This window comes from Chinchilla lanigera, unplaced genomic scaffold (assembly GCF_000276665.1).
Source record: "Chinchilla lanigera isolate Chin_1 unplaced genomic scaffold, ChiLan1.0 scaffold00105, whole genome shotgun sequence".
Classification (NCBI taxonomy): Eukaryota; Metazoa; Chordata; class Mammalia; order Rodentia; family Chinchillidae; genus Chinchilla; species Chinchilla lanigera.
Genome location: NW_004955506.1, coordinates 1,176,007 through 1,202,447, shown reverse-complemented (window position 1 = coordinate 1,202,447; position 26,441 = coordinate 1,176,007). Strand labels below are relative to the sequence as shown.

The 26,441-nt window shown below is 51.5% G+C and overlaps 1 protein-coding gene across 3 annotated transcripts in view; it reads left to right on the top strand.

The window, feature by feature from the left end:
• Positions 1-8,621: 8,621 nt before the first annotated feature.
• The window catches only part of Aspscr1 (alveolar soft part sarcoma chromosome region, candidate 1), a 41,037-nt gene continuing 23,217 nt past the window's right edge, over positions 8,622-26,441 (top strand). The window contains exons 1-7 of one of the 3 annotated variants that reach the window (XM_005407230.2): positions 8,622-8,839; positions 9,888-9,943; positions 11,720-11,834; positions 13,933-14,033; positions 23,149-23,206; positions 24,941-25,014; positions 25,508-25,943. In XM_005407230.2, the coding sequence (XP_005407287.1) occupies positions 8,738-8,839; positions 9,888-9,943; positions 11,720-11,834; positions 13,933-14,033; positions 23,149-23,206; positions 24,941-25,014; positions 25,508-25,943 (942 nt within the window). In that variant the 5' untranslated portion in view covers positions 8,622-8,737. Of the gene's footprint in view, positions 8,840-9,178; positions 9,329-9,887; positions 9,944-11,719; positions 11,835-13,932; positions 14,034-23,148; positions 23,207-24,940; positions 25,015-25,507; positions 25,944-26,441 lie in introns of those variants that run through there. The other 2 variants (XM_005407231.2, XM_013506048.1) reach the window with 2 other exon arrangements.

The following is a 26,441-nucleotide window of genomic DNA, read 5'->3' as shown; positions in this document are numbered from 1 at the left end:
AACAAAATGGCTAAACAAAATGTGGTATGTCTCTACAGGGGGTTTATTTCAGAAGTGAGGAGAAAGACATTTTGACACATGCTGCAACACCTTAAAAACACTATACTCAGTGCAACAACCTGTCACCAAAAGCACATAGTGTATGATTTCACTGATAAGAAAAATCCAAAAGAGCCCAAGCCACAGAGACAGCAACTACATTGGTTGACAAGGGACAGGGAGGAAGAAGTGAGACTACTGACAGGTCTGGGGTTGAGTTTTGGGTTGAAGCAAATGTTCTAAAAGTGATTGTGGTGACAGTAGAACAACACTGTAAGTGTACTTACTAAATGTCCTGAAATTCTACACTTTTTAAAAATTATTATTATTTTTTGGTACCGGGAATCAAACTCATGACCTTACTCCCGCCAGACAGGCACTTAAGCCACTGAGCTTAAATTTTGTCTCTTTCTTTTCTTTTCTTTTCTTTTCTTTGGTACCGGGAATCAAACTCAGGACGTTGCACTTGCCAGACAGGCACTTGTGCCCCTGAGTATATCCCCAGTGACACTTTATTTTTTTTTATTTTTTAAATTTTATTTGATTTTTGTTTTTGTGAGACAGTCTTGCCATGTAGGTTAGATTGGCCTTGAACTCATTGTGTAGCACATGCTTGCCTTGTACTTGTGGTGATTCTCCTGCCTCAGCCTCCCAAGTGCTGGGACTACAAGCATGTGGCACCATGCCGGACTGAATTATACACTTTTTTTTTTGAGGTACCGGGGATCAAACTCACAACCTTGTGCTTGCCAGGCAGGCGCTTATGCCACTGAGCTATATCCCCAGCCCCGAATTATATACTTTAATGAAGTTAGTTCTGTGTTATGCAAGTTGTACTTTATAAAGCCAAATGAGCTCAATGTGGTGATGCACATCGGTAATTCCAGCAGTCAGGAGGGTGAGGGAGGATGGCCACAAGTTCAAGGGCAGCCTGAGCTACACAGTGAGTTCAAGGCCAGCCTAAACTGCACAGCAAGACCCTGAATCAGAAAACCCAAAACAACAACTGAAAAAAACCCACTGAGTTAGACTGCTGATGCTCAGTAGACAAGGCCCGGGGATGGACCAGGCAGCTAGAATGAAGTTTGAGGCCAGGTAAGTGGACTTGACTGGGGACAGTCAATAGGCTGGTCATCTTGGCACTGTCCCTTGAATGGTCAGGAATGGAGCAATGTGGCCAACACATGGGTTTCTGTATTTGGGGCATGGATCTACTGTGATGGGGCTCTGAGACTCAGTTCCTCATCTGTAAAGTGGGAACAAGAAGAGCACCTGCCTCACTGGGTCATTGTAAACTCCAGGTGAGGCAGGATATGGGAGGCTTCGTTACACAGGTAATGAATATGCGACATTTGAGAATTATGGCCCCCCTGCCATGGTGGGTGCAGTGACACCTCAGGGACCAAGGCTGTCCAAGATTCCCAGTGCAGGAAACCTGTAGGGTTACTTGTGAGGTTTAGGGAGAATGTTCCAAATTACCTCTCTGCAGTGGCCCCTCACATACCCTTGTAAATGGTACAACTCAGACACTGGGCATAGGAGGTGCCTTTCAGCAACCCTTCCTACCCTCTGCCATGGTGGGGGTGGACTCTAGTCCTGCCTCTGGGCTGGCTGGCTCCTGTTTGGGTAGGTGCCAGGTCCTTCTGCCTGAGGTTAGAGCCTGTGCCCACCCTCCTCCAAGGGGGCTGGGAAAATGAGAGCCCCAAGGGGATTCTGAGCTTCAGAGCAGCACCTCAAATATAGAATAGGGATGAATGGTGTGGTTCACTGCCTTCCGCAGTGGGGAGAAGGATGAGGGGCCAGGGAAGCACAGAGTTAACTGATAGGAGTTGTGAGTCTCGAGTTAGTGCGCAGAAGCTTAATTCCTAGAAAGAGGAGTCAAGATGGAACATCTTAGGAAACAAGAGCTAGGGCCCATGTTAGGGTGGCAGCAGGAAGGAGGAAGATGTGACAGAGAGCTGACAGTAGCTCATAGGTCCCACCTGAGATTCTCTGTGGGGTTCCATAGATCGAGGGCCTGGCCAGAGACTGGGCCACCCAGGGATCAGGATGTAGAGTAACCCTGGACCCAGTTCCCTATCCAAATGTGGGCCTGCTCCCCCGATGCGCCACCTTGAGCTCTGCACCACAGTCCAGTTGCAGCCTGCCATGTGGGCCACAGCTGTTGCATGTTGGCCTCAGCTACACTGCCCCACATGGCCACCTGGGCAGTTATGCACCCCAGCTGCTGGTCTCTGCTGGTATCTGAGGCCCAAGTGGTCAGGAAAACTGGGCAAGCCACCCCTTTCCTCACGATCTGGTCCAAGGGGGCCCCCTGGTCCCAGTAGGCTGAGAGCCCACCTCCAGTCTGAGCCTGGGCGGGGAGGCTCAAGGCCAGGCAATCCCATTGCAGTTTGAGCCCCAAAGCCCTTTTTTTTTTTGGTACTGGGAATTGAACTCACGACCTTGCACTTGCCAGGCAGGGGCTTGTGCCACTGAGTGATATCCCTGGCCCCCAAAGCCCTTTTTGCTATATTCCCCCACTCATTCATCAGCAGGATCCCCTGCTTGCCCTAATAGCCCTGAATCAATGGCTATCTGATAGGAAGGGAAGGGTTGGGGTGGAGTCACCATGGCTATCTTGGCCCAGGCCTTCAGAGAGGAGAGGGGAACAGAGTCCTGGGTCAGGCCTACCTATCAAGGACTGCCACTCCTTGGCCTGATACTGGGGGCTTCCCTCTCCGTAGTCCTCCAGCTCAGGCTCTTGGGAATCTAGTGGGCCTTTGCAGGCCTGATGTAGGCAGCTCTGTCACCTGGCAGGAAGGCCCACACCCATCTGCCTAGGAGTCAGAACCTCTTCCCTCTTAGGGGAAGTAGGGAGGAGGTGAGTACCTGCAACTCCACTGCCCAGATGGTGAGTTATAGACCAGTTTTGACCTTTTAGCTTCAGCTCGTGAGCTCTGAGGGCCTTGGCAGATCCCTGTCTCCCCCTCTGGCCTTGCACACAGAACCCCTGCAAATGAGCCCAGTCCTGTCCCACTTCCCTGTACAGCCAGGTGGAGACTGCCTGACCTGTGGCAGGGTCAGCGTCCCCAGGGATGGACAAATAGGGAGGGTCAGGGTCCCCAGGGATGGACAAGAGGGGTTGTGGGCATGGGAGGGACCCTTCCCATCTGTGGCAATGAGGGTTCTTGGGGCACCTTGGGAGTGACCACAAGGTGCCCAGCAAGTGTTCCCTGTCCTTACTGGGCAGGTGAGGCTCCAGTGCTCAGGAATGTCAGGCGCTGACCATCAGGGGAGGGCAGAGAGGCTGCTCCTTAGTCCTGGCTGCTCAGTTCAGCCCTAAGGCCCCAAGGAGCTGCAGCCATCTGTCCAGCTGCTGTCCCCAGGGAGGGAGAAGGCTACAGCCCAGGGAGACCAGCCGGCCATGTGACCTTCTGCTGGCCCTCAGTCCCACCCTGTGATCCGCACGTGGCCTCTGGGGAGGCAGAAACAAGCCCTCAGATCTCTCCACTGGGAACCTTTCAGCGCGCCGGCGACATCAAAGGGGGTTGCGGGGGCGGCAGATGCTTCTCTTAAAGGGCCATGCCACTTTTAATTCAAAGCAGATCCTGGGAGCAGCTGTCTAGCTCCCTCAGGAGAGAGAACACTGGCAGTGAGGAGGAGCAGAAAGGTGGTGGCTAGGGGGTATCCTGTCTTCCCCAAGGTGCTGCATTTGTACCTCAGAATCTAGTTAAACACAGAGGGCAGATGGTGGCCAAATTTCTCAGAAGAGGGGACAGAGCCTCTACAGGGGTCCCAGAGGAGGTGGGGTGGCAGTGGCAACTTGGACACTAGATTCTTTGGAACGGGGTACTGGAAACTGAGATTAAACCCATAGTGCTTTCTCAACCACTGAAATATACCCCCAGACCTTTATATTTGTTACACTGAGGATTGAGCTCAAGGCCTTCACACTGAGCTATATCTGCAATCTTTTTTCTTTTGAGACAGTCTCAATAAATTGCTAAGTTGCCCAGACTGAACTTAAACACAAGATCGTCCTGCCTCAGCCTCTCAGGAATTACAGATGTGTACCATCACACCCAGTGACGCTACATTCATTTAATAATAATAATAAAAAAAATACTGTACTGTGGTTTCCCTTCAACATTTTAGTATGAGTTGAGAGTCTTACCTTCCTGTATCTGGACACTTATTAATCTGTATATCAGTAGGTTCCCTGTCTTGCACAGCAACACAGGGCATAGACAGCAGCCACACTTGGCAGGGCGTATCCTCAGCAGAGAAAGGCTGGACAGCAGCTGCCCAAGGAGCTCTCTGACACATCAAGGGGAAGAGAAAGTGCAAGAACCCAACAGAAAACAGCCCCTGTGCTAGCAATTCAGCAGGGCTGGTAGAAGCTCCAGGCCAGCCCCAGGCTGATTCTATGCAACCTCTTTTCCTGGTGGGACGCAGGGCTTCCCACAGCCCACTGGGACTTACTCCCCACAATGAGCTCTATGGCTGCTCTGTGAGGTCACTGTTGTGGCTATTCCCAGGCAGGGTCTGCTCTATACTCAGGCCAGAGCAGGTAGGTAGCAAAGTGTTTTCTAGTCCAGGCAGGGGCCTGGCCTTTCTGCCTCAGCCATTTTCTTAGGCTGCCTGGATGCTGCAGCAGTCTAAGTGACATCGAAGAGGAAGTGTGTTCTGCTCTTGATTAATCTAACTATAGAGGACTGTAGTGAAGACAGCATAGAGGATATTTCCTCTGTCACCTGTTGGGTCTGAAGAAGAATCTGCTGCTGTGTCCTCACTGAGTCCTCATTCATGCACGTGCTCATCTTTGCAAAGATAAACACAGACTCCACCAGAGACAGATGAAGTTGGCTTCCTGTGGGGGTGGGGGGATGAGTCAGGCCACAGCTCATTTTATACTTATAACTTTTTTTTTTTTTGGTCTTTTTGAGACAGGGTCTTACTATGCAGTTCAGGCTGGCCTTGAGCTCACTTTGCAGCCCAGGATGGTCTCGAACTTGCAATGATCCTCCTGCCTCAGCCTCCCAAGTCCTGAGATTATAGGTATGCACCACCATGCCCGGCTTATACTTTTGAATTAAATAAATATGTTAAACAATTAAAATGCAATAGCAAACCAAGCACATGCCTATAATCCCAGCAGTATGGGAGGTTGCAGGATGATTGCAAGTTCGAGCCCAGCTTGTGCAACTTAGTGATTTAGTGAGATCATGTCTCCAAAATAAAGGGGAAGGAGGGTCTGGAGGTGTAGCTCAATTTGAAAGCAACATAGGGCATAAACAGTTCACTGTTCAGTGCATAAGAAGAAAGAAAGAGAGAGAGAGAAAAGGTTAAAAAAGAAAAGTAAATGAGGACATAGGAAAGATATCATTGTGACATTAGCTGTGGGTTAGTTGTGATGATACTGATGTTAGATTTTTCAATTTTGTGTAACAAGATGTTGTTTATATCACCTTATTCCTAGGAAATACACATGAAAGTATTCATTTGCAAAGGAGCATAATGTCTCCAATTTATTTTCAAACAGAAATGTTTTGTATGTAAATGAAGAATATAAGGCAAACAGGGAAACACAAACAACTGATTAGTCTGGCTAGAAGGTACACAGGAGTTTCTTTTTCTTTGTTATGTTTGTTTGCTTGTTTTTGTTTTTTGAGACAGGGTCTTGCTGTACAATCCAGGCTGGCCGTAAAATCACTATATATCCCAGGTAGACCTTGAATTTGCAACAATCCTCCTGGCTTAGCCTCCTGAGTGCTGGGAGTACATATGTGCTCCACCATGCTCAGTTTTGAGGAGTTTCTTGTACTGTTCTTGCAACTTTTCTCTTTTTTCCTCTTCCCTCTCTTCCTTCTCTCCCCCTCTACCTTCTTCTTTTCCTTCTGTGGTTCTGGGGATAAAACCCAGGGCCCTAGCAAGTGTTCAACCATTGAATTGCATTCCCAGGCCCTAACAAGTTTAAAATACAATAATATAAAAATAAGAAGTCATTCTTCCACCAAGAAAACAACAAAACAAAAGTACCATAAGAAGCAGCATGGAAGAGGTCTCACTGGCTAAGTTTGGACAAATCAGAAGCAACAATGAGGGGCTGGAGATGTGGCTTAGTGGCAGAGCACTTGCATTTGAGGCCCTGGGTTCAATCCCCCAGCACAGCACCCCCCAAAAAAAAGGCATGATAAACTTGTAAAATTGAGATTCAGTAATAATAAATTCGTTTGTCAATTGACGCTAAAACTGTTGGGTAGATGGTTGGGGGAAAACATGCTATTTGTGGTCTCAGAGAATTACTCCACAGCTGGCTTACTTACTTCACAAGGAACAGCTCATCTTGACTTTGGAGGACTCTGGCTGATCCCAACCTAACCAAGTGATCAAACGTTGTCATGTCCTTACTCTTGGCGGAAACTGGTGACCTCGATTTCCTGATAGCCTGCCACCCAAGCCACCTTACTGCCCTAAATGTTCAACTGGAGGATCTGGATCATGGGTTAGTCGAAAGAAAAGAGGCCCAGACTCTTGGAAAATGCCACAGTCTTGAAAAACTAAAACAAACCCACTGATGGTGACCGGGCACCGTGTAGAGCTCAGTGAGGCTCTGAGGTTGCACAGTGTGAACAGCAGCCTGGAAACAAGAGCAGTGTCCCTGGGGCTGAGGCCACCTGAAAGCTTTCCCATTTCTCCCATGTACGTGGAGGTATCAAGTGTTTGTCAGCATACAGATATGTGTGACATGGACATGTTGTAGGTTTGAATATGGGACTGTACACACACAGAGGAGGTGTCACTAGGATAAATAACAACTGATGACTGCACAGTCCTCCAGACTCTACTGTGGACCTGAGCCCTGGCCAGGAGTGCACGGGAGCACAAGGAGCCAGTCAGGCAGTTGGACACATGGAAAGGCCAGGGCCAGGAAGCCAAGTGGGGCAGAGTGGGAGCCAAGATTCATTCAGAATTTAGCCAAGTCCATGTAGCAGCACAGTTTTTTTTTTTTTTTTTTGAGACAGGGTCTCACCATGTAGTTCAGGCTGTCCTTGAAGTCAATATGTATAGCTCAGACTGTTCTCAAACTCATGGGTTAGTTTGAGAAGCAATAATGGGCCTCAAACCCATGATCCTGAGATCCTCCTGCCTCATGCGCCGTCATGCCCAGCTAGCAGCACAATTTATAATAATAGCTAAATCTTGGAAATAGCCCATATGCTCATCAACAGGTGAACAGATAAATAAAATGTAATATATATATGCTCCATAAAGAAGGATAAACTTGAGTCATGGTAAGACAACGGAGGCACCTCGAGATTATTATCTTAAATGAAATAAATCAGACAAGCTTAAATATTGCAGTATCTCCTGTGTGAGACACCCAAAGGGTAAAGGAGGAGCATAACAGAAGATAGATATTGGGCTTGGGAAGTAGGAAGAACATGTTCAAATGGGAAGGGGAACAAGAGAAGGGGAGGAGGAAGGGAAGACAGGGAAAAGGAAAAAAAAAGAATAGAAGGAAAAAATGGAAACAAAGCTTTTGCAAATGGGGAGGGGAAAAAGGGTTGAAGGGAGAGGAGGCGAATTTTAAAAAAAGAAAGTCAAGGTATGTTATTTTTGTTTGTTTGTTTGTTTGTTTTGTTTTTGTTTTTCGTTTTTCTTCCAGTACCAGCAATCGACCTTGCGCTTGCCAGGCAGGCGCTTTGCCACTGAGCTAAATCCCCAGCCCCACAAGGTATGTTATGTACAGGTACAAATTCCCTATGATGAATGTGATCAACATGTATGACAAACATGTACTAATAAAAAATATAAAGTTAATTCCTGGTACCAAAATAAATAAATAAATAGTTAAAAAGAAGAATTTAGCAAAGTCCAGTGAGGGAGACCTGGCACGAGTGGCCCAAGTGCTGAGGCCACGCAGCCTTAGTGGCTGGACAGCCAGCAATCACAGCTCCTTTCACAAGATTGGAGCTAGCCCCTTGCAGCCTGGATGGCTTTGAGGCCTGGGGCTGTCCTGGGTCCTCTGAGGGCCCCCAGTCAGCATGGGGCTTGGCCAGGGGAAGTCCTCCAGGCACTCTGGCTGTAGCTGGACTGTGACCCATTCAAGTGCTCTTTGCCTTTCCCTCCACACAGGTTTACCCAGGTCTTCACAACACCCTGGGAACACAGGCATTTCATCCGCCCTTCAGCCCTGAAGGAGGAGAGGCCAAGAATGGGCCAGGTGCCTGGGCAGTGGGTAGCTTTGTGGGTAGATGGTGACCGCAGGGACAGGTGGTCAGAGGCTAGGTTCAGGTGTTGCAGTGGCAGAGGACAGAAGGGTGGTGTGAGAGCAGGGACCAAGGACAGCTCAGGTCTGAGCCGCGGTGGCTACACGGCTTTCGCAGGACCCACGCTGGCCACCAACTCGCAAGTGTGCACGGCCGGTCTGAAGCCTGCGGGCCCCATAGCACCGGTTGGGTGAGACCTAGCCCCGCCCCCCCGGGCCGCTGACGGCCTTTCTGGGGAGAGACCCGGGCCACAGTTCAGAGCCAGAGTCGTAGTTTTAAGGCCCCCCGCCAGGGCGGAGCCTCAGCGGCGGGGCGGGGCCAGGGGCGGGCCCTCGAGCACCCGGAAGCGCTAGCGGGCCCCCCTGGTCGCGTGGCTGTGCGCTGCGGCGGTTGTTGATAAAGTTGTGTGAAGGCGTGCCGGCCCCGGGTCACGTAAGCGGAACATGGCGGCCCCGGCGGGCGGCGGGGGCTCCGCGGTGTCAGTGCTGGCCCCGAACGGGCGGCGCTACACGGTGAAAGTGACGCCGAGCACCGTGTTACTACAGGTGCGGCCGCCAGCTCGGGGTGGAGGGCTGAGGGGGGAGTCGCCGGCCAGACCCCCTGCGGTTGCTCCAGGGATATGGGGCGGGGCGTCGGCCAAGGAGCAACACGCGCAGGCCCGCCTCCTCCGCGCGGCCCCCGGGTCCCGGGGGTGGGGCAGGGGCTGGCGACCCCTGGCAGCCAGACCGCAGCACCACGTGTGGCCCTGCGCGGATGCTATCCGCACCCCCCCCCCTTCGCCCCCGTGCCAGTCCTCGACGCCTGGCCGAACCCAGCGCTTCCATCCCGCCCCTGAAGTCGGCCCGGACCCCAACCAGCCGGCGTCGTGGCCGGAAGCGGATTTTGCCTAGTCACTCGCTGTGCTTTTGCTGAGCCCAGCTTGTGACCTGGAATGAATTACATTTTAAAGTGTTTATTGACCCCCTGCTGCGGGATGCAGTGAGGATGCCAAGGGACACACCACCCGTGTCTGTGATAGGAGCTTACCGAGTCGGGTGTGCACAGTTCAAAAATGGAAGCTCGGCAGATTTGGCAGGACCCCCTGAAAGGACCCATTCCATTTGGGTTGGCTGAGAGGGGAGCTTGGCCTTCGGGGAGGAGGGGCAAGGCTTCCGGGCAGAGGGAGCTGGTGCACTGAGGTTGCCAGGCTACAGGATATCTTGGGCGGGTGGATTTGAGTTTTGAGTTTTAGTCCCTGCGTGTGTGTGTGTGTGTGTGTGTGTGTGTGTGTGTAGGGGAATCCTAGGGCATGTGGTAGGAAAATGCCTATAGAAGGAGGCCCTTAAGAGCCCAGAACGTGGGACCAGGCATGGACAGTCTGTGGCTGTAGAACTAGGTGATAAGGCAGGACATGTGTGTCCTCTTAGGAAGAGAGAATAGACAGGATTTGCAGGTCTGTTGCCGAGAGCTGTTGATTGCACTACACTTTGAGTGGACTTGTACAGAGTTTTGCTTGGGCACCAACCAACCAGCCAGCTCACCCTTGACAGGCCTCTGGCGTCCAGAGTAAGTGCCCTGGCCACACACGGGGGTCACTGTCCTCTTGTTTTTCAGGTTCTGGAGGACACATGCCGGCGGCAGGACTTCAACCCCAGTGAATACGACCTCAAGTGAGTTTGGGCTTGGCAGTGGGGCCCCAGACTGCTTCCATCACTTCTAAATGTACTGTGGCTTGGAAGAGCCTACTTAAACAACAGTTCTGGAGGCCAGAAGTCCAAAATCAAGGTGCCAGTGGACCATAGTGATGCATGCTTGTAACCCCAGCACTTTAGGGGGCTAGAGTTTGAGGCCAGCCTGAGCTACATAGGGAGATTCTGTCTCAAACGCCCTCTCCCAAAACAAAATCAAGGTATTGACAGGGTAGTATTCTTTCTTTTCCTCCAGTTTTTATTTTATTAATACATGTTTACATTAAATAATGATTACATTCCTTGTGTGGAGTTGATGTATGGATTTGACACATCTCAATTATGTTTTCATCCCCTTTCCCTACTCTCCCTTCTGCCTCTCTCCATCTCTTATAGTCTTTATTTATTTATTTATTGTCTTTTTGAGACAGGGTCTCCCTACAAGTTCAGGCTGGCCTTGAGCTCACTTTGTAGCCCAGGCTGGTCTTGAACTCGTGATGATCCACCTGCCTTAGATTCCCAAGTGCTGGGATTACAGGTGTGCGCCACCACTCCTGGCCTTTTTCTAGCTCTTGCTCCTTTTCTCATTTTGTGTCATCTTTGTGCAAGAGCCATGCTAGTCTCCTCTGTATTGTTCCGGTTTTAAGGCTGTATTCTGAATGGCCTCAGGGAAAGCCCTTCTTCATCCTCTTGGAACTTTTGTGGGCCCAGTTGTTCCTTGGCTTGTAGCTGTGTTGCTCCAGTCTCTGCCTCTGCCCTCAGATGGCTTCTTTGTCTTAGGAGAGGTGGTAAACCTGTGGCACAGGTGCTGCAGCGGGTTCTTTGTATCATTGAAAGCTCTGAAAGGTTTGCCATCACTGTCTTAGGAGGACAGTCGTCACTGGATTAAGATCCGTTGGGTAATTCAGGATGGTCTCTCTCAACATTCTTGTTCGTTTTTGTTTTTTGAGACAGGGTCTCACTGTGTAGTTTAGGCTGGCTTTGAACTCACTATGAAGCCCAGGCTGGCCTCAAACTCACAGCGATCCTCCTGCTTCAGCCTTCCAAGTGCTGGGATTACAGCACATGCAGCTTGTTTCATTTTTTTGAGACAGAGTCCCACTAAGTCTAGGTTGTCCTTGAACTCACTGTGTAGCCCAGGCTGGCCTCGAACTTGTGGTGATCCTCCTGCCTCAGCCTCCGGAGCCATGCCCAGCTTCATTTCACATTGTTAATTGCAAAGAATGTAAAAGACCTGTATAGCAAATAAGGTCACATTCACAGGTTCTGAGGGTTAGGACACTGATGAATCTTTTTTGGGCCCCACCTAGTCTTGGGGCATAGAGAGGGATGGCAGGAGATGAGACTGGCCACTTTAGCTGGTGTCTCTTGCCTGTTAGAGAGTGCTTACAGCAGCAGAGCAGAGCAGGGTTGTTTTTGAGAACTCTCCTCAGCCTTTGGTCTGTGTGTATGTATGTTTTGAGGGTCTGCTTTTGGCCTTGCCTCTGTTTCAGTGTCTACAAGCATTATGCTTGGCTTGCCTAGAGACTCATGTTGCTGTCCTGCTCCTTTCTCTGCTGCCTAGGCTGGACACTGAGTCAGTGCTGTACTTCTCTTTTCTCTTCAAAAGCTGCTGAGATCAGGAACCTGCCTCTTGTCTCTGCAGGTCATAATTCTGCTCTTGCAGCCATAAGAGGTGGGCAAACTGCCCTATGGCTTAGAGGGGGTTGGGAGGAGTTGGGCTGGCTGGGTACCATGTGGCTGTGTTCTGTTCTGCAGGTTTCAGAGGACGGTGCTTGACCTCTCTCTCCAGTGGAGATTCGCCAACCTGCCCAACAACGCCAAGCTAGAGATGGTGCCAGTGTCCCGGAGCCGCGAGAAGCCTGAGAACATGGTAGGTGGCTGGCTGTGAGTCCACAGGCCTCCTTTTCTGGCCTCCTTTCAGTTCACCAGAGCACAGGATAGTTCTGCAGTGTGCCAAGTTGAGGGGGCGGGGGACATGGGCCTAGAGAGGGTTGGGACAGTCCTGTGGTCCACTCTCCCTTCCTGACCAGAACCACATGTTCTTCTCAAATACCTAATGACTAGAAATGAGAGTTTTCAGTGTTCATGCACATTACTGTTTTTGTTTGTTTTTGAGATAGGGTCTCACTGTGTAGTGCAGGCTGGCTTTGAACTCGCTTATATACCTCAGGCTGATCTCAAACTCATGGCAATCTTCCTGCCTCAACCTCCTCAATGCTGGGATCACAGGTGTGCACCATCATGCCTGGGTACTGTGATTATTGGTGGAGTTAATGGTGTGCATTTGTCCACTTTGTCAGCAGCATTCGCCTACCAGCCTGATATGTGAAACCCAAAAAAACTGTATGGAGCCAGTCAGCAACCAGCTTACAAGAGGCCCAGGCCTTGCCAGGCTTCTGTGGCAGGGCTCGTTTGACCTACCTATGTCACTGCCTGCTTGTATAGCTCCTTCCCAGGTCACATCATGAACTTCTAGAAGCGTTAGGAAGATCAGCTAAGTTGTCACAGGTGAAAATGGCAGCTGTGGCCATTGTTGCCCTCTTTACTGTGTTGCTGCTAGGTCCTTGACTCATGTGATGTTGTATTTCCCCTTTGCTGCTGTAAGGTGTTTTTTTATTCTTGTCAGCTCAGGAGGCTCGGCCCAGGTCCGTCCGTCTCTTTCTTTCTTTTGAGACAGGGTCTCTTTTTGTAGTTCAGGCTGGCTTTGACCTCACTATGTAGCCCAGGCTGTGCTTCTCCTGCCTCAGCCTCCTTAGTGCTGGGATTACAGGTGTGCACCACCATGCCCAGCTCTATTTGTTGCTTTCTTCAGTTTTTTTGTTTTTTTGTTTGTTTTTTGGTACTGGAAATTGAACTCAGGACCTTGTGCTTGCCGGGCAGGTTCTTGTGCCCCTGAGCTATATTTCTGGCCCTCTGTTGCTTTCTAAAGCCACCACTAGGCCACCAAACCAGGGGTCAGGTGGCTGAGACCAACCTTAACATTGGTCTTTTTGCATTACTGCTGCAGTTTTCATCTGCTTTGTGGAATGAACTCTGCTTCCTTGGGGGATCCCTGGAAGGTGCATGGGATCGAAAAGCTCTGGCACCTGTCACACAGAGCACCTGTTCCTCTGTGTCATTGAGACTTAATGTAAATGCACTTTAAGAAAGAATCCTGCGGTTAAAACAGCAGAATTACTCTGAGAATTGTTCATTACACTGTGGTGTATGGTCTCATGGTAGTGTTCAGTGCTTCTCTCACTCTCATGCTATTTTGTGCTTACTGGGGCTTGAACCCAGGACCTTCATGCTGAGCTATATACCTCAGCCCTTATTTTTAATTTGGGACAGGTCCTCACTAAGTCACTAAGTTGCCCAGACTAGGTTAGAAATCATGATACTGTCTCAGCCTCCTGGACAGCTGTGATTATAGGTCTGAGCCATGGCTAGATGGAGGTTCTCACAGGTAAGGACACTGTACTTACGTTTACAGCCAGGCTCTGTATTTTAGTGTGTCTGTCATTTGGCAGATGGACCAGAAGGGACTTTTCCAGAAATCTTTTGGATTATAGCCTCTCTTGATAGGGAACAAAGGTATTAAAAGTAGATTTATAAGAGTAGTTAAGAAAAGTTTTGAGAAAAACTTTGCTGGTAATAGATTATCCCAAACCTGGTAACACAGCACCAAATTTGGTCTCACGGGGCTTAAGGGACTGGATCAGGAAGCAGCTCTGCTCAGAGCTTCTGGTGGGGCCGTGCTGGCTGAGATGTGGCCTCAAAGGCTTGCTGCTGGGCTGGAGAGTGCTTCTGTGGTGGCTGCCACCCTTGTCACCTGCACGCAGTTGTGCATGCCATGCACGTGTTTGTGTAACCTACCAGGGGCCTCCTAGTGGGTCTCCAAGGGGACCCCTAGGAGGCGTGTATGCTGGGACTGTGGCACAGGATGGCTGCTTTTCTTCCTAACAAGGTTCTTGCATCCTGCCCTCCAGGTTCGGGTGGCTTTGCAGCTGGATGACGGCTCCCGGTTGCAGGACACTTTCTGTTCGGGTCAGACCCTTTGGGAGATCCTCATCCATTTTGCACAGACCAGGTGAGCATCAGTGGGTAGGTACTGGACTTATTCCTACCCCTGTCAGCAGAGGTGCTGTCATGGCTCCCTGATTGGTCTGACACTGCTTCTGGCCATGTGGTCTGGATAGAGAGGACTGATTTGAGACCTGCTCACCAGTCAGCACCCAGTGGGTGTGGGTCAGCCAGTGGCTCGTCTTCTTGAGGTTCTAGGTCGATGGCCCTGGCCAGCCTGCCAAGCAGAGCAAGGACAGGCTGCCATCCTTGTGGAGACAAAAAGTCCCTGAGGGCTGGGTGTTCAGCAAAGGGGAGATGGGGTGCTAAGTGCGTCACTTCATGCTTGTGTTTTCTTAGATAGGATCTGTGTTTTGAGGATCCTTGGATAGAATAGACAGAAGGCCATGTGGTGGCCTCTCTGCTGGGAGCCTGTAGGTGTAAAGCTGTGGTATGGAAATAAGTCCGTTTAATGGTGTTGATGTGTGCTATCTTGTTTGTTGGTTAATAGTTCAAACATTGTTCCTGAATGAATAAATGGTAGCTATTTTAAGTTTGGGTCTTACATTGTGGGGTGGAAGTCTTTGCTTTACAGGTGTCAGCCACCAGGATAGAAGTGTTAGCTGTATGGCTATAGGTGAGTTGCTTGCCTTCTTTGGGCCCCTGGTACCTCATCTGTACCATGGGTGGTGTGCAGGTGAGCTGAGCTAATATGTCTTGACTACTGAGAACAGGAGCAGGCATGGTAGTTTGGGGGAATTGGAAGGTGCTTACAGTAGCCCCACAGGTGGGGAGGGCTTGCTGTAGAAAAGCCCACTCTGAGCTGATGATTGTGCCCAGCTGCCTCAGGTGCTGTGGTAATGGATAAGGTTGCTGAGACCTCAGGTCAGGTCTTTGAGACCTGACATCAGCAGTCTCAGGGACCATAGAGATTAAACAAATGGAGGTTAGGCATGGTAGTGAATGCCTGTAATTCTAGCATTATGATAGGCTGAGGCAGGAAAATCCTGAATTTTAACCCAGGTTAGGCAAATTAGTAACTTAATGAGAACCTGTCTTAAGATTTAAAAAAAAAAAAAAAAGGTGAGGGATGTAGCTCAGTGCAAAGGCCCTGGTCAGTCCACAGTAACTAACACTAACACTAACATACACACACACACACACCCACACCACACCCCCCCCCCCCCCCCCCCCCCCCCCCCCCCCCGGCAGGTAGACTGTGGATGTAAATGAGTGGCAGCTGAGTGTGAGCCGCCATCTGCTTGAGCAGCTGGTCTGGTTGAGCAGTAAGAGACAGTGGCTGCATCACTGTCCTCAGAGACCTGGTGAAGTCCAGAGGAGCTGGGGCTTGCAAGGCACATTCATGAGAAGGGATCCTTGACATGTAGGGGTGCAGGAACAGATAGTGGCTCAGTAAATGGTGTATCTATCAGCTCTAGCTGCAGGTCAGATGATGGGGTCCTGCCTGTGCCCAGCCTGTCTTCCTCTTTATTGAGGTTGGCACTGGGAGAACATGGGAGCATGTATGGAGTATGCAGAGCCTGGGGTCAACACTGCTCAGGTTGTGGGGCTGAACCCCCTTGGGGATAGAGAATCTACCTTGGTAAGTGAAGTCAGTCCAAGCATCAGCTAGAGTCCTCTATGGGTCCAGCCCCACCATGTCAACAGACCCTTATCAAGGGGTATCATTGTGAAATGCAGGACCTAGGGACACAGAGGCTGAAGCTTCTCAGGTGAAGGGCAGGCTTAAAGCCCCTGAGGGTTCAGAGTTGTATCTTCCAAATCTTGTCGGAGGACCCAGTTCTACAGTTCTCTGCATTGCCATAGTCATGAAGAGTCAGGGTAGAAGGAGTTGTTCCTAGACCAGGGTGACACAGACACTGACTGGGGAATCTATTGTGCCTCCAGAGAGGGAGCACTGGCCTCCACTGTGGTGCCAGGGCCAGGTTCCTTCAAGAATGGAGATGTGGGTGCACATAAAACCAAGCAAGCATGGAAAACATGAATCAGGAAGGGTGTAAGACCTGAGGGAAATGCCGCCTAGGCCTGGACACTGTCCCCAGGTGGTGCCCCAGACTGTGTGTAGGATCAGAATGCTCAAGTCTAGGCACTTTATAGTTGGCTCAGTCCTCGGATTGAAATGAAGATAAGGCTGTGGCCCCAGGTGTCCTGGGGTGTCCTCTGAAGAGGGGCTGAGGGTGCTGGGAGAGGAGGGGGAACACTGATACTGACATAAAACCTTTAAGACTGGTTGGTCCTGTAACTGTGAGGTGCACTTGAAGGAGCAGTGGAGGAGAAGATGAGGTCCTCCCTCCAGTGAGAGGAGTGGGGCCCAGGAAGGTCATGGGGTCTGAGTGCACAGCCCTAGGATCTGAGCAACAGGTGACAGTTGTACAGCTTTATGGAAAGTTTGTACAGAGGGGTGTTGAATAGGAAATGATCTGTACCTGGCTTTCGGTTGTAAATGTGTCATGAATCTAGTAAAGATTGACCCAGGTTACTCTGCCTGCCAGGTTATCTTCTGTGAACGGACATGCTACCCTATGTACCTGGTTAGTGTTAGCAGTGAGCTCGGTGTGTGGCCTGCACAGTAGAGCTGGGACAGGTACCTACTTATCCCACCACCCCAACCCCAGTTGCTTCCTTGGGATAAGTCCAGAGGCAGAACTGCTTTGCCAAGAGACAGGGCATTGTTAATTTTCACTTCTGAAAGTTCAGACCCCAGCTGTGTCTTGGAAGCTGGGTCCCATGTTTTGTAAAGAAGCCAAATAGAGGCCCCATGGTGGGTGTGTTTCCAGCATCATGGCAAGGGTTAGATGCCCCAGGAGCAGCATGCATCATGGAGATGTACTCAGAGGTGAGAGAGGAGCCTGTACTCTGAGAATTCTGTTTCCAGCTGGCTTTCCCCTTGATGCCTTGTGGAAGCTAGGAGGGTCCAGGAACTATTAAGTGCCATGCCTGAGTGTGGTGCGCGTATGGGGGTGCCAAGGTCAAGGACTATAGAGAATACTCAGGAGCCCTCAGAGGTGAGTGTGGTGTCAGGGTAAATCCTAATTTGTGTGTTTGGGGACCACCAGGCAGTTTCCTGGCCTAGAGGCACCACATGTTTGGAAGGCAGCTTCTTTCTGAACATAGATATGGCCCTGTCCTGACCCCCAGTGTCTGAATCAGTGCTGGCCACTGGGAATACCGCACAAGTCACGCTTGCAGGCCACAGAGGTAACTTAGAATTTCTAGTAACCACATTAAAGTGAAAGTGAAAACAGGTGTAATTAATTTCAGTAATATGTTTAATTAACTTAGCACACTGAGAATATTATCCTTTGAGTGTGTGATCAATAGAAAGATCATGGGCATTGGTACATGATTTTTGAAACCCAGGATATGTCTTGCACTTGGAGTTTGTCTCCCTCTGGCTGGCCACTGTCCAGAGAGGATTTGCCTTCCCAAGGACTGGATGCTTCTCCTGCTGCTTCCTGGATTTTGCTGCTAGAAAGGCACCAGGAGAGTGCTCAGGGCTGCTGGCTCTGGACTGCCCTGTGTTTTTGTAACCTGATGGTTCACCTATCAGATGAACCTGTACAGCCACCCTGACCTCCAGGGACTCTGCTTCTACCTGCCAGGCCGGCCATGTGCTTTAATACGGGCTTGTAAGATGGAGTGCCCCTTTGGTGATTAGGCAAGGCATAGACAGAAATAAAGATGCCGTCACTTGAAGGCTCTGGGGCATGTGGCTCCACGTGTCACAGGTCAGGAGTGTATGGAGAAAGAGGGACCCAGGGTGTTTTTTTGTTTTTGAGACAGGGTCTCCCTATGCAGTTTAGGCTGACCTTGAACTCATTGTGTAGCCCAAACTAGCCTCGAACTCATGGCGGTCCTCCTGCCTCAGCATCCCAGGTGCTGAGATGATAGGTGTGTGCAACACTTTTTTTTTTTTTTGGTACCAGGAACTCAGGACCTTGTGCTTACCAGGACAGGTGCTTGTGCCGCTGAGCTACATCCCCAGCCCAGGGGCTTTGATGTTACTCAGGCTGGTTTCCCATGAGGAGTTCTGGTTTGCTTTGAGCTTCAGGATGTCACTGTGGCTGTTCTTTTAGTCTATGGGAGTATGGGGTGAGTGGGGCCAGTCCTGCTGTCCCATAGGGAGGGGCTACCAGGAGGTACTGAGTAGGGATGAGGTATGAGTGGTCCATATGAGCAGCTGGGAGGGAGAACTGGAAGCTGCCTTGAGAGAGGTTACACTCCAAATACGAGAATGTTTGTCTCATGTCCAGCAAAGATAGTGAGGGCCGGTAACAGGGACTCACCATCTGGCTGCTGTCAGTCCTGAACAGATGGTCAGGAGGTGTCCCCTCAACACCAGCAGAGGCTCGCTAGCCCTGCACACATTCTGAATGTCACTGACCCCGGGGATTGAGGCCCTGACACTGTACCTCAGGACACACCAAGCAGCCAAAATCAGTCCTCTGGAGTGAAAAACCAAGACTGGTGGCTCCCATGAAGCTCACCCACCCACACGAGAGATGCCTCTCTGCCATGAGGGAGGATGCTGGGCAACCCGCAAAGTCCCACTCCAAGGCCAACAAACCTAGAGTGCTCTACACTCTAGCCATCCTGGGATTCAAGTTCTGCTCTGCCATACTCCCCACTGAAGTCAGTTTGGGAATGGTGTGGGTCTCCTGTAAATGTCAAATTCATGGACTCACTACAGAGAGGACTTGCCCTCTTAGAGGTGGCAGCTCTGTGCCAGCTGCTCCCTGTGTGGTTCAACCCCTGGCAGGTTTCTGTTCCCATGGCCCCTGCCCTCTGCTCCCAGCCTGATTCTGGTCCAGCTCTGAGAAAGTTCAGCCTTTACCCAGTGTTCCTCTTTCCAAGGACTAGGTGATCTCTGGAGTTACTGGGGTGTGTGGGACTGCAGAGAGGGGGCGCCAGTGAGGATGGAACTGTGCTAAGGGCCCGAGGGCCAGCCTGTGGCCACACTTGGGGTACACTTGTGTGCCCAGCAGGACCTGCCTCAGAGGTCCTGGCTACAGTACCGGTGGCTGCTTCTTTGGGACTGTCAGGCTCAGCCATCTGGGCTTCCTTGTTCCTTCCAGTTTGACGTGGGGCACAGAGCTGGGCTGTCATACGGTGGTGGCCAAGACACCTGGTGCTCTCAGGATGGAGCCTCACCCTGGTGGGCCTCCTAAACTAGGAATCACACTCTGCTTGCAATTGAAGTCCTGTTGGCTTTTGCCAGTGCTGTCAGTGTGGGTTGTCCTTGTATGGGGAGCATGGTGGCGCCAGGCTTTTTTGACAGTACTAGTATTTATACCAGTCCTGGCTTGGTCAGGTGGTGGTAGCTGCCATCTACCCGCCTGCCTGTTCGGTGGTTTCAATCAAGCATGGTAACACAGACATGGGAGCTGAGCCCTGGGTGGTGCCCCGAGCTCTGTGTGGGTGAAGCACATGCCTCTGGCCAGGGGAAGTTTGTTGGCCTTGGAGTGGGACTTTGCGGGTTGCCCAGCATCCTCCCTCATGGCAGAGAGGCATCTCTCGTGTGGGTGGGTGAGCTTCATGGGAGCCACCAGTCTTGGTTTTTCACTCCAGAGGACTGATTTTGGCTGCTTGGTGTGTCCTGAGGTACAGTGTCAGGGCCTCAATCCCCGGGGTCAGTGACATTCAGAATGTGTGCAGGGCTAGCGAGCCTCTGCTGGTGTTGAGGGGACATCTCCTGACCATCTGTTCAGGACTGACACCAGTGTTTGCTGGGCCCAGTGACGTAGGTCTGGAAGTGATTTTGGCCACCCCACCTCAGCCTGTGGCAATCCGAGATGTTTACAGGCTGCTCCCTCAGCAGCACAAGGGAAATTGCCCCACCTGCTGTCCCCTTGGGAGAAGCTGTGCATCAAAGCTGGGCTCCCTTTGATGGTGTGCTGCTATGTTATGTCCCTGTTTGTGATTTGTGATCACATGGTGCCCCAGGGACTGGCCGTGCTCAGCTGGTGTCAAGGCCATGGGCAATCCCACACCAAGTGACTTGGCTGGCTGTGTGAGGTCCGCACCTTCCTGTGGTGGGTCAGTTGTGCACCTCATTTTTGACAGGCATGACCCTCAGCTTACCCTGATCTTTCTTCCTGGCTCCACTCCTTCCTCCAAGTGTCTTCCCCACTGACTTTCTCGCCTCTCCTTTATCATGGCTTCAAAAGGAAGAGCCAGCCACGTGACCTGGACTGGACCTCCAGCCTTTGTAACTCTGAAGTTTTGGGGCTTGTGTGTCCCTGAGCCCTAGGACTAGGGGGTCTCCGGTAGGCCAAGTCACTGGTCCCTTAGTAAAGGGTAGGTATGACAGCCTGTTGTGTGTTAACTCTCAGGAAAGGTGTTTTGCAGGTCTGCCTGGCTCCACATGTGGATGTTACCCCTCACCCCAGGGCCAGAAGCCTGCTCTGGGGAGTGAGCTTCATATGGGCACTGAGCTTAGTCATGTGGACATGTGGATACCTCCACTGTCCTGGTGAGGCCTCAGGAGCCAGTGCTGGGCCTTGGGTGGGGAAGGCTGCATCCTGGCAGTGGGAACACACACAAGTAAAAACAAAGAGCAGAGCAAGAGAAGTGAAGGAAAATGTGCCAGACCCACCCCACAGGACAGGACTGTGCAGCTGGCCCAGGTACTGGATTTGGGCATGCCATGAGGGCCTGCCAAGGTGCCATGAGCCTGTCTGGGTCTGAGCTCGCCTTCCTTGCCTGGGGCCTTTCCCCAATTCATGAAAGGCAGTCTTACTCCTGTAGGGTGAGGAGCCATGGCTGATGTACCTTTGTGGCTCTCTTGACTTTTCAGGTGTGATCATGGGGGTCAGGCTCTTTGGAGACAGCTCACTCACACCTGGACATTACTGGCATGCTGTCTTCTGCCCTCTCAGGCCTGTCTAAACCTAGCCCTTACCTACTTTTTTTTTTCTTTTTTGAGATAAAGAACTATGTAGCCCAGGCTGGCCTTAACTTATAGCAATCCTCCTGCCTCAGGCTCCTGAGTGCTGGGATTACAGGTGTGCACCACCACACCTGGCGTTCCTAATTTTTAATTAATTAATTAATTAATTTTGGTACTGGGAGTCAACCTCAGGACCTTGCGCTTGTCATGCTGGTGCTGTACCACTGAGCATCTCCGGCCCTCCTAATTTTTGAATTAACTTTTTCCCACTGCCTTTCTTCTCCTCCCCTTCCTCTTCCCTTCCCTCTTCTTCTCCCTCCCCTCCCACTCCCTCTCGCTCCCCTCCTCCCTCTTTCGCTCCCTCCCCTCTCCCTCTCCCTTTCTCTCTCTTTCTCCCTGTCTCTTCTCTCTTCTTCTGTTTATTCATCCATCTATCTGAGATAGGGTCTTGCTAAATTGTTAAGAACCTCTGCTTAAGGTCGTGAGTTCGGTTCCCGGTACCGGAGAAAAACCAAAAAAAAAAAAAAAAAAAAAGAACCTCTGCTTGTGCTCAAACTTTTGGTCCTCCTGCCTCAGCCTCTCAAATAGCTGAGATTAGCATGCACCACGCAGCTTCTCGTCTAATCCTGTGTCCTGCCTTCTGGTCAAAAGTCCCGCTCCAGTGTTTTCTGATCCAGACTCTGTCTCTCTGTTTGGGTTTATGGTGGCCATGAGGCCTGGCTGGGTCGTGACTTCTTCCTGTGGCTCAGCCCTACCTGGGCCTAGCTCTTCTTGCTTCCTTCCTTTGAGAGGGACTGGCCTGGGTACACCCCACTTATTTCTGAAGTTAATTTTTTTTTTTTTTTTTTTTTTTTTTGCTTTTTTTTGAGACAGGGTCTCACTATGCAGTTCAAATTTATCTTGAGCTCACTTTGTAGCCCAGACTGGTCTCGAACTCGCAATGATCCTCCTGCCTCAGCCTCCTGAGTGCTGGGATTATAGGCGTGCGCCACCACGCCCAGCTCTCTGAAGTGAATTTTGTATGGTGTGTTTGAAAATGCAGGAATAACCTTGCCCATGTTTCCTGTAGGCATCAGTGTAAAAATGTTTCCAGGCCAGGAAGCAGTAGCACCTGAGCCTTGCCAGGTCAGCACGTCAGTCACGCTGTGTGTGCATCTGTCATTATGTGTGCATGCTGACCTGGTTGTCCAGTCAGCAGAGTGGCAATGGCTGCTAAGTAACAGGGACAGACATGGGGTATCTTGCCAGCAAACGAAGCCCATAGGCTGCAACCAGGTCCAGGTGTGGAGACAAAGGGAGGATGGGCCAGGTCCTCAGTCAGTGTGTAAGAGGGGCAGCTGATGGAACAGTGGAGAAAAGAGTCTGTCCTGCTGTGGTGCTTCCTGATTTTTCCTGCTCTGTTTCCTTATCCTGTGTCCCCAGCCCATGTCGGTGACAGAGTGGCCCAGGGTGGTGCGTGTCCCAGCTGTGTCCAGGCCAGTTCTTTGTTCACTGCCTGCAGTCAGTTCCTCTTGTCTAAGGAACTGACCTGTTCTGTCTGACCTCACAGGTGTCTGGTTGTGCTTTTTGAGGAGCCACTGTGTCACCCTCCATATCAAGGCCTGAGGTCATGTGGCTAGTTGTAGTGAGGCATAGTGTAGCTCCTTGGGGGCACTGGACTGGGCATAGGTGACCAGCTGTGCTTCGAGTGTTTGTATGGGTCAGGAACTGAGGCTGTAGCCCTTCTACAAAAGCCCTGGACTCTATCCCCACTCAGAGTCTGGGTAGAGAAGTCAACATATGGTGGGGCTTATGGCCTTAGGGACTGGCCTGTGCTCTTGAGTACACCTAATGGGCTTGTACTCTGGTACTGGTCCTAGTGGTCTCAATGGGCGGTGACTCTCTTAGAGGCAACTTTGGGCGGTAGCCAGACCCCCAGGTCCTAGAACCTGTTGCAGGCCACTAGACTTGAGTGTGACTGAGAATGGTACCATTGGCAGTGTACTGCCTGAGAGGGTGCTGGGGTTAGGGATGCTTGTGTGTCCCTTGTAGGACTGGGCCTCAAGACTGGGGATGGGTGGAGAATCCACCAGGCCTTGTACCGGTGGCTGAGGCCCTTTCATGGCTGTCTCTCTATAGCTGTTGGCTGCCTCCTTCTGGTGGTCATGGGACACAGGAGGGATCCTCCACAGAGTTCTGGGCTCCCTAGCTATCCTGAGGGGCAGGTGCCCAATGGTTCTTTTCTCTCCTGCAGGGAACGTCTGCAGCAGCTGGGCGAGGTGATCCCTGCCTGCATATACATGAGAGATGAGGTAGGTTCTGCTGCCCCACCCCCAGTTGCCTGCCCAACTAGGCGGCCCACTTTCCAACCTGGAAACTTCACTGCTGCAAGTCTTCAAAGGGCGGCTGTGCAGCAGGCTGCTGAAAGCATGATGTGTTTTATGGAAAAAAGCAAGCTGCTGGCCCCGCTGGAGCCCACTGTGGCTGTTAGGCTGCTCCCGAAACCTCCCTCAGTGCCTTGTTTGTTTTTTCAGCTTCTCTCAAAGCCCAAGAGTTACAAAAGTGGTTTTATTTTAATAAATATTTGCTTTGCTTCATATTTTGATCTTTTTCAAAACTGAGGGCGGGTGGTGCAGGCTGAGCCTGGCAGTGAGGGGGCCCTACATTCGCCAGCCCTGTCTGCCTGGAGGGACCCTCCTAGTGCTCTATCCCCTGGCCTCACAGGAGCTTTTTGTTTCCACTCTGGCCCAGAGCCCTTAAGTAGGTTGGGGGGACACTGTCCCCGAGGGGCCTTGGGAGGGCCTGGTATGGACAGGACTTCCCTGTTTATACCCAGTCAAGGCTCCCTGACTTGGAGCTGTGAAGGGTGGGGGAGCCCTGAGGGTGACGCTGTACCAGCCAGCATGCTCCCAGGAGGAAATGGTCCATGGGGGCTACAGGGACTTAGCTAACTGCTTATTAGGCTGACTCTCTGGCTTGTGTTTATGCTTGTGGCAGAGTCCAGCCCCAAGGGACTGTCCTTTCTGGAGGCATCTCAGTGGAGGGTCAGCCCGGCCTCCCCCGAGCTGCTGTTAGGAATGACTATGAGAGGGAAAGATAGAGCGAAGGGCAGTGTCCCCAAGGTAGTGCTGGCCAGGATGACAGTTGTGGCTATGGCAGTGCTGGGTAGAGGTGCTGTGGCTGTAGCCAACTGGGATACAGACTAGACGCCATTGCCCTAGCTGGACCAGCAGAGCCTAGGAGGCCAGGTGTTACAATTTGGGGCCCCTATGGCTCAGAGGATCTTTAAGAGTAGGTGTTGCTAGCCCTTGGTCTACTTGAGAAAGGGTGGGCCCCCTTTGCAGTGGTCCCCAGACCCATGTAGCCTCCCATGTAGCCTGGCAAGTACTGTGAAGCTATGATGAAACTAACCCAGGGACCTGGCTGGTGCCTGGAACCCAAGGCCCAGCTCCTGCTTACTGCTGTGGTGGCTTGGAGGGGCCCTGGTATGGCCCTGTGAGAACCTGGGGTGGTAGCAGAAGAGACTTAGGGCCTCCTTTCAGCACAGTCTGTTTCGGGAGGCCCAGCTGGTAGTTATAGGCCTAGTGTTCAGGGAGCAAACTGGGCAATGTCAGTGGTGGTGTGGACCTGTCTCTGTTCCTCTGCCCCAGGGGAGCTGGCCAAGGAGCTGTCTATGTGTGTACAGCCTCCTGCCCATCAGCTCATCCACCACCACCATCCTTCATGGCTGTCAGCTTTGGGCAGGGCTCTGGATTACAGGACATCCTCAACCCACCCCAGTCTTTCCTCCCTGGGCTCAGTGGGCTTGGTTCACTGCCAAGGAGGCCAAGCTGGGTTGGGAGACCAGTGGTCAGTGGTTCCTCACTAGCTATAGGCTGGATGCATGCTGGGCCTTTATTGAGCATGTGGGATGGCAGGGACAGGTGAGGGGTGGGCAGGAGAAGGCACCTGGCCAGCATGGGGTCTGGGTAGGGCCTGGTGGGGGCTTTGCCCCGGGCACATGAGTCCAGGAGAGAGGTCCATGTGTCCTGTTTGCCCTCCTGCAGGTAACAGGTGGGGCCGCCCTGCGGAACACAACCCTGCAGTCTCTTGGCCTCATAGGGGGAAGTGCCACCATCAGGTAGGGTAGCGCGGCTCCTGGCTGGGGTTCTCTTCAGTTCAAAAATGTGGTCTTGCTGAGTATGGTGATGCATACCTGTGATCTCAGCTACTCTGGAGGCTGAGGCATGAGGATTACAAGTTGGAGGCTAGCCTGGGCACCTTAGTGAGGTCCTATTTTAAATTTTACAAAGGGTTAGGGATCTACCACAGTAGTAGAGCTTTTACCTAGCATGTGAAGGCTCTGGTTTCCATTCCCAGTGTGACTGGAAAAAAAAAAAGGGAAGAAAGGCCTCGAAAGAAACAGTGAAAAAAGAATGTGAGAGCTCAGGTGGGGCCATAGTCTTGGGGGCTTATGGAGGCTGCAGTTGCCCTGGTGGACCCTCCTGGCCCTCTTTCCTCCCTCCAGTGGTAGAATGGAGTTATGGAGGAGGCTGTATGGTATTCTCAGAAGGGGCCCAGGAGAAGGGAAATGCTGCTTGTGGCATCTCACTGGCTTTCCGTCTCCCATTCAGGTTTGTCATGAAGCAGTGTGACCCATCTGGCAAGCAGGAACCTGCGGCCATCAGGAGCAAGACTCCAGGAAGCCCGACTTTCTACATGTCAGGCAACCAAGCTACCAGCAGCCCTCAGCTCCCCTTGAATTCTGGGGAGCTCAGCAGGGGAGACCTGAGCCATCCAGAGGATACAGATACCTCAGGGACTGGCCTTGTGGGTGGCCCGAAGCCAGTGGCTGCTCAGGAGAAACAGAGTGTGAAGGAGCCCTCACCTACTCCCTTTGTTCCTTTCTCTGGTGGAGGACAGCGGCTGGGGGGCCCTTCTGGGTCCCTGAGGCCTCTGACATCACCATCAGCAAAGTCACCCAAGGTCTTCTCCAGCCATGGAGGCCCCTCCAAGCCCAAGAAATTGAAGCCTGGTGAGGAACCCCAGCAGGAGCCAGAGCCAGAGCTGGTAAGGAGTATTCTGGGCCTTGGATTTGCGGCTGCATCCTCTTTCTTGAGGACAAAACTGAGCCTAGTGAGTTGGAGCTGTGGCAGCCAGGGACATGCTGTTGTCTCCACAGGATGTAACTTGTTCAGTTCTGTTTTATACTCACTGTCTTGAAGCTCTCCTTCAAACCTGTCATCTGCAGGGTTTTGACAGAAGCATTGCCCACGATACCACCATCATGTTTTTGCCATCAGAGGGATGTTAGGACCAGTCCATCCCTTTGTGGTGACTTGGAATGGCTGCTGTCTATCCTCCCACTCAATTGGGCAGTTTTGATCAGTTGCTTGACATTAAGAAAGTCTCTGGGCACTGTCCTATGTTAAGCATTTAGTCCTGAGCCAAGTCCTTCAGCATTTAGTGCTGGTCAGCAGGTGTGGGGGGCATGCACAGTGGTTTTATGAGGCAGAAGTAGGTGGTGAATTTGCATAGTAGTCAGCTCTGTAATGTGCATTCAAAAGC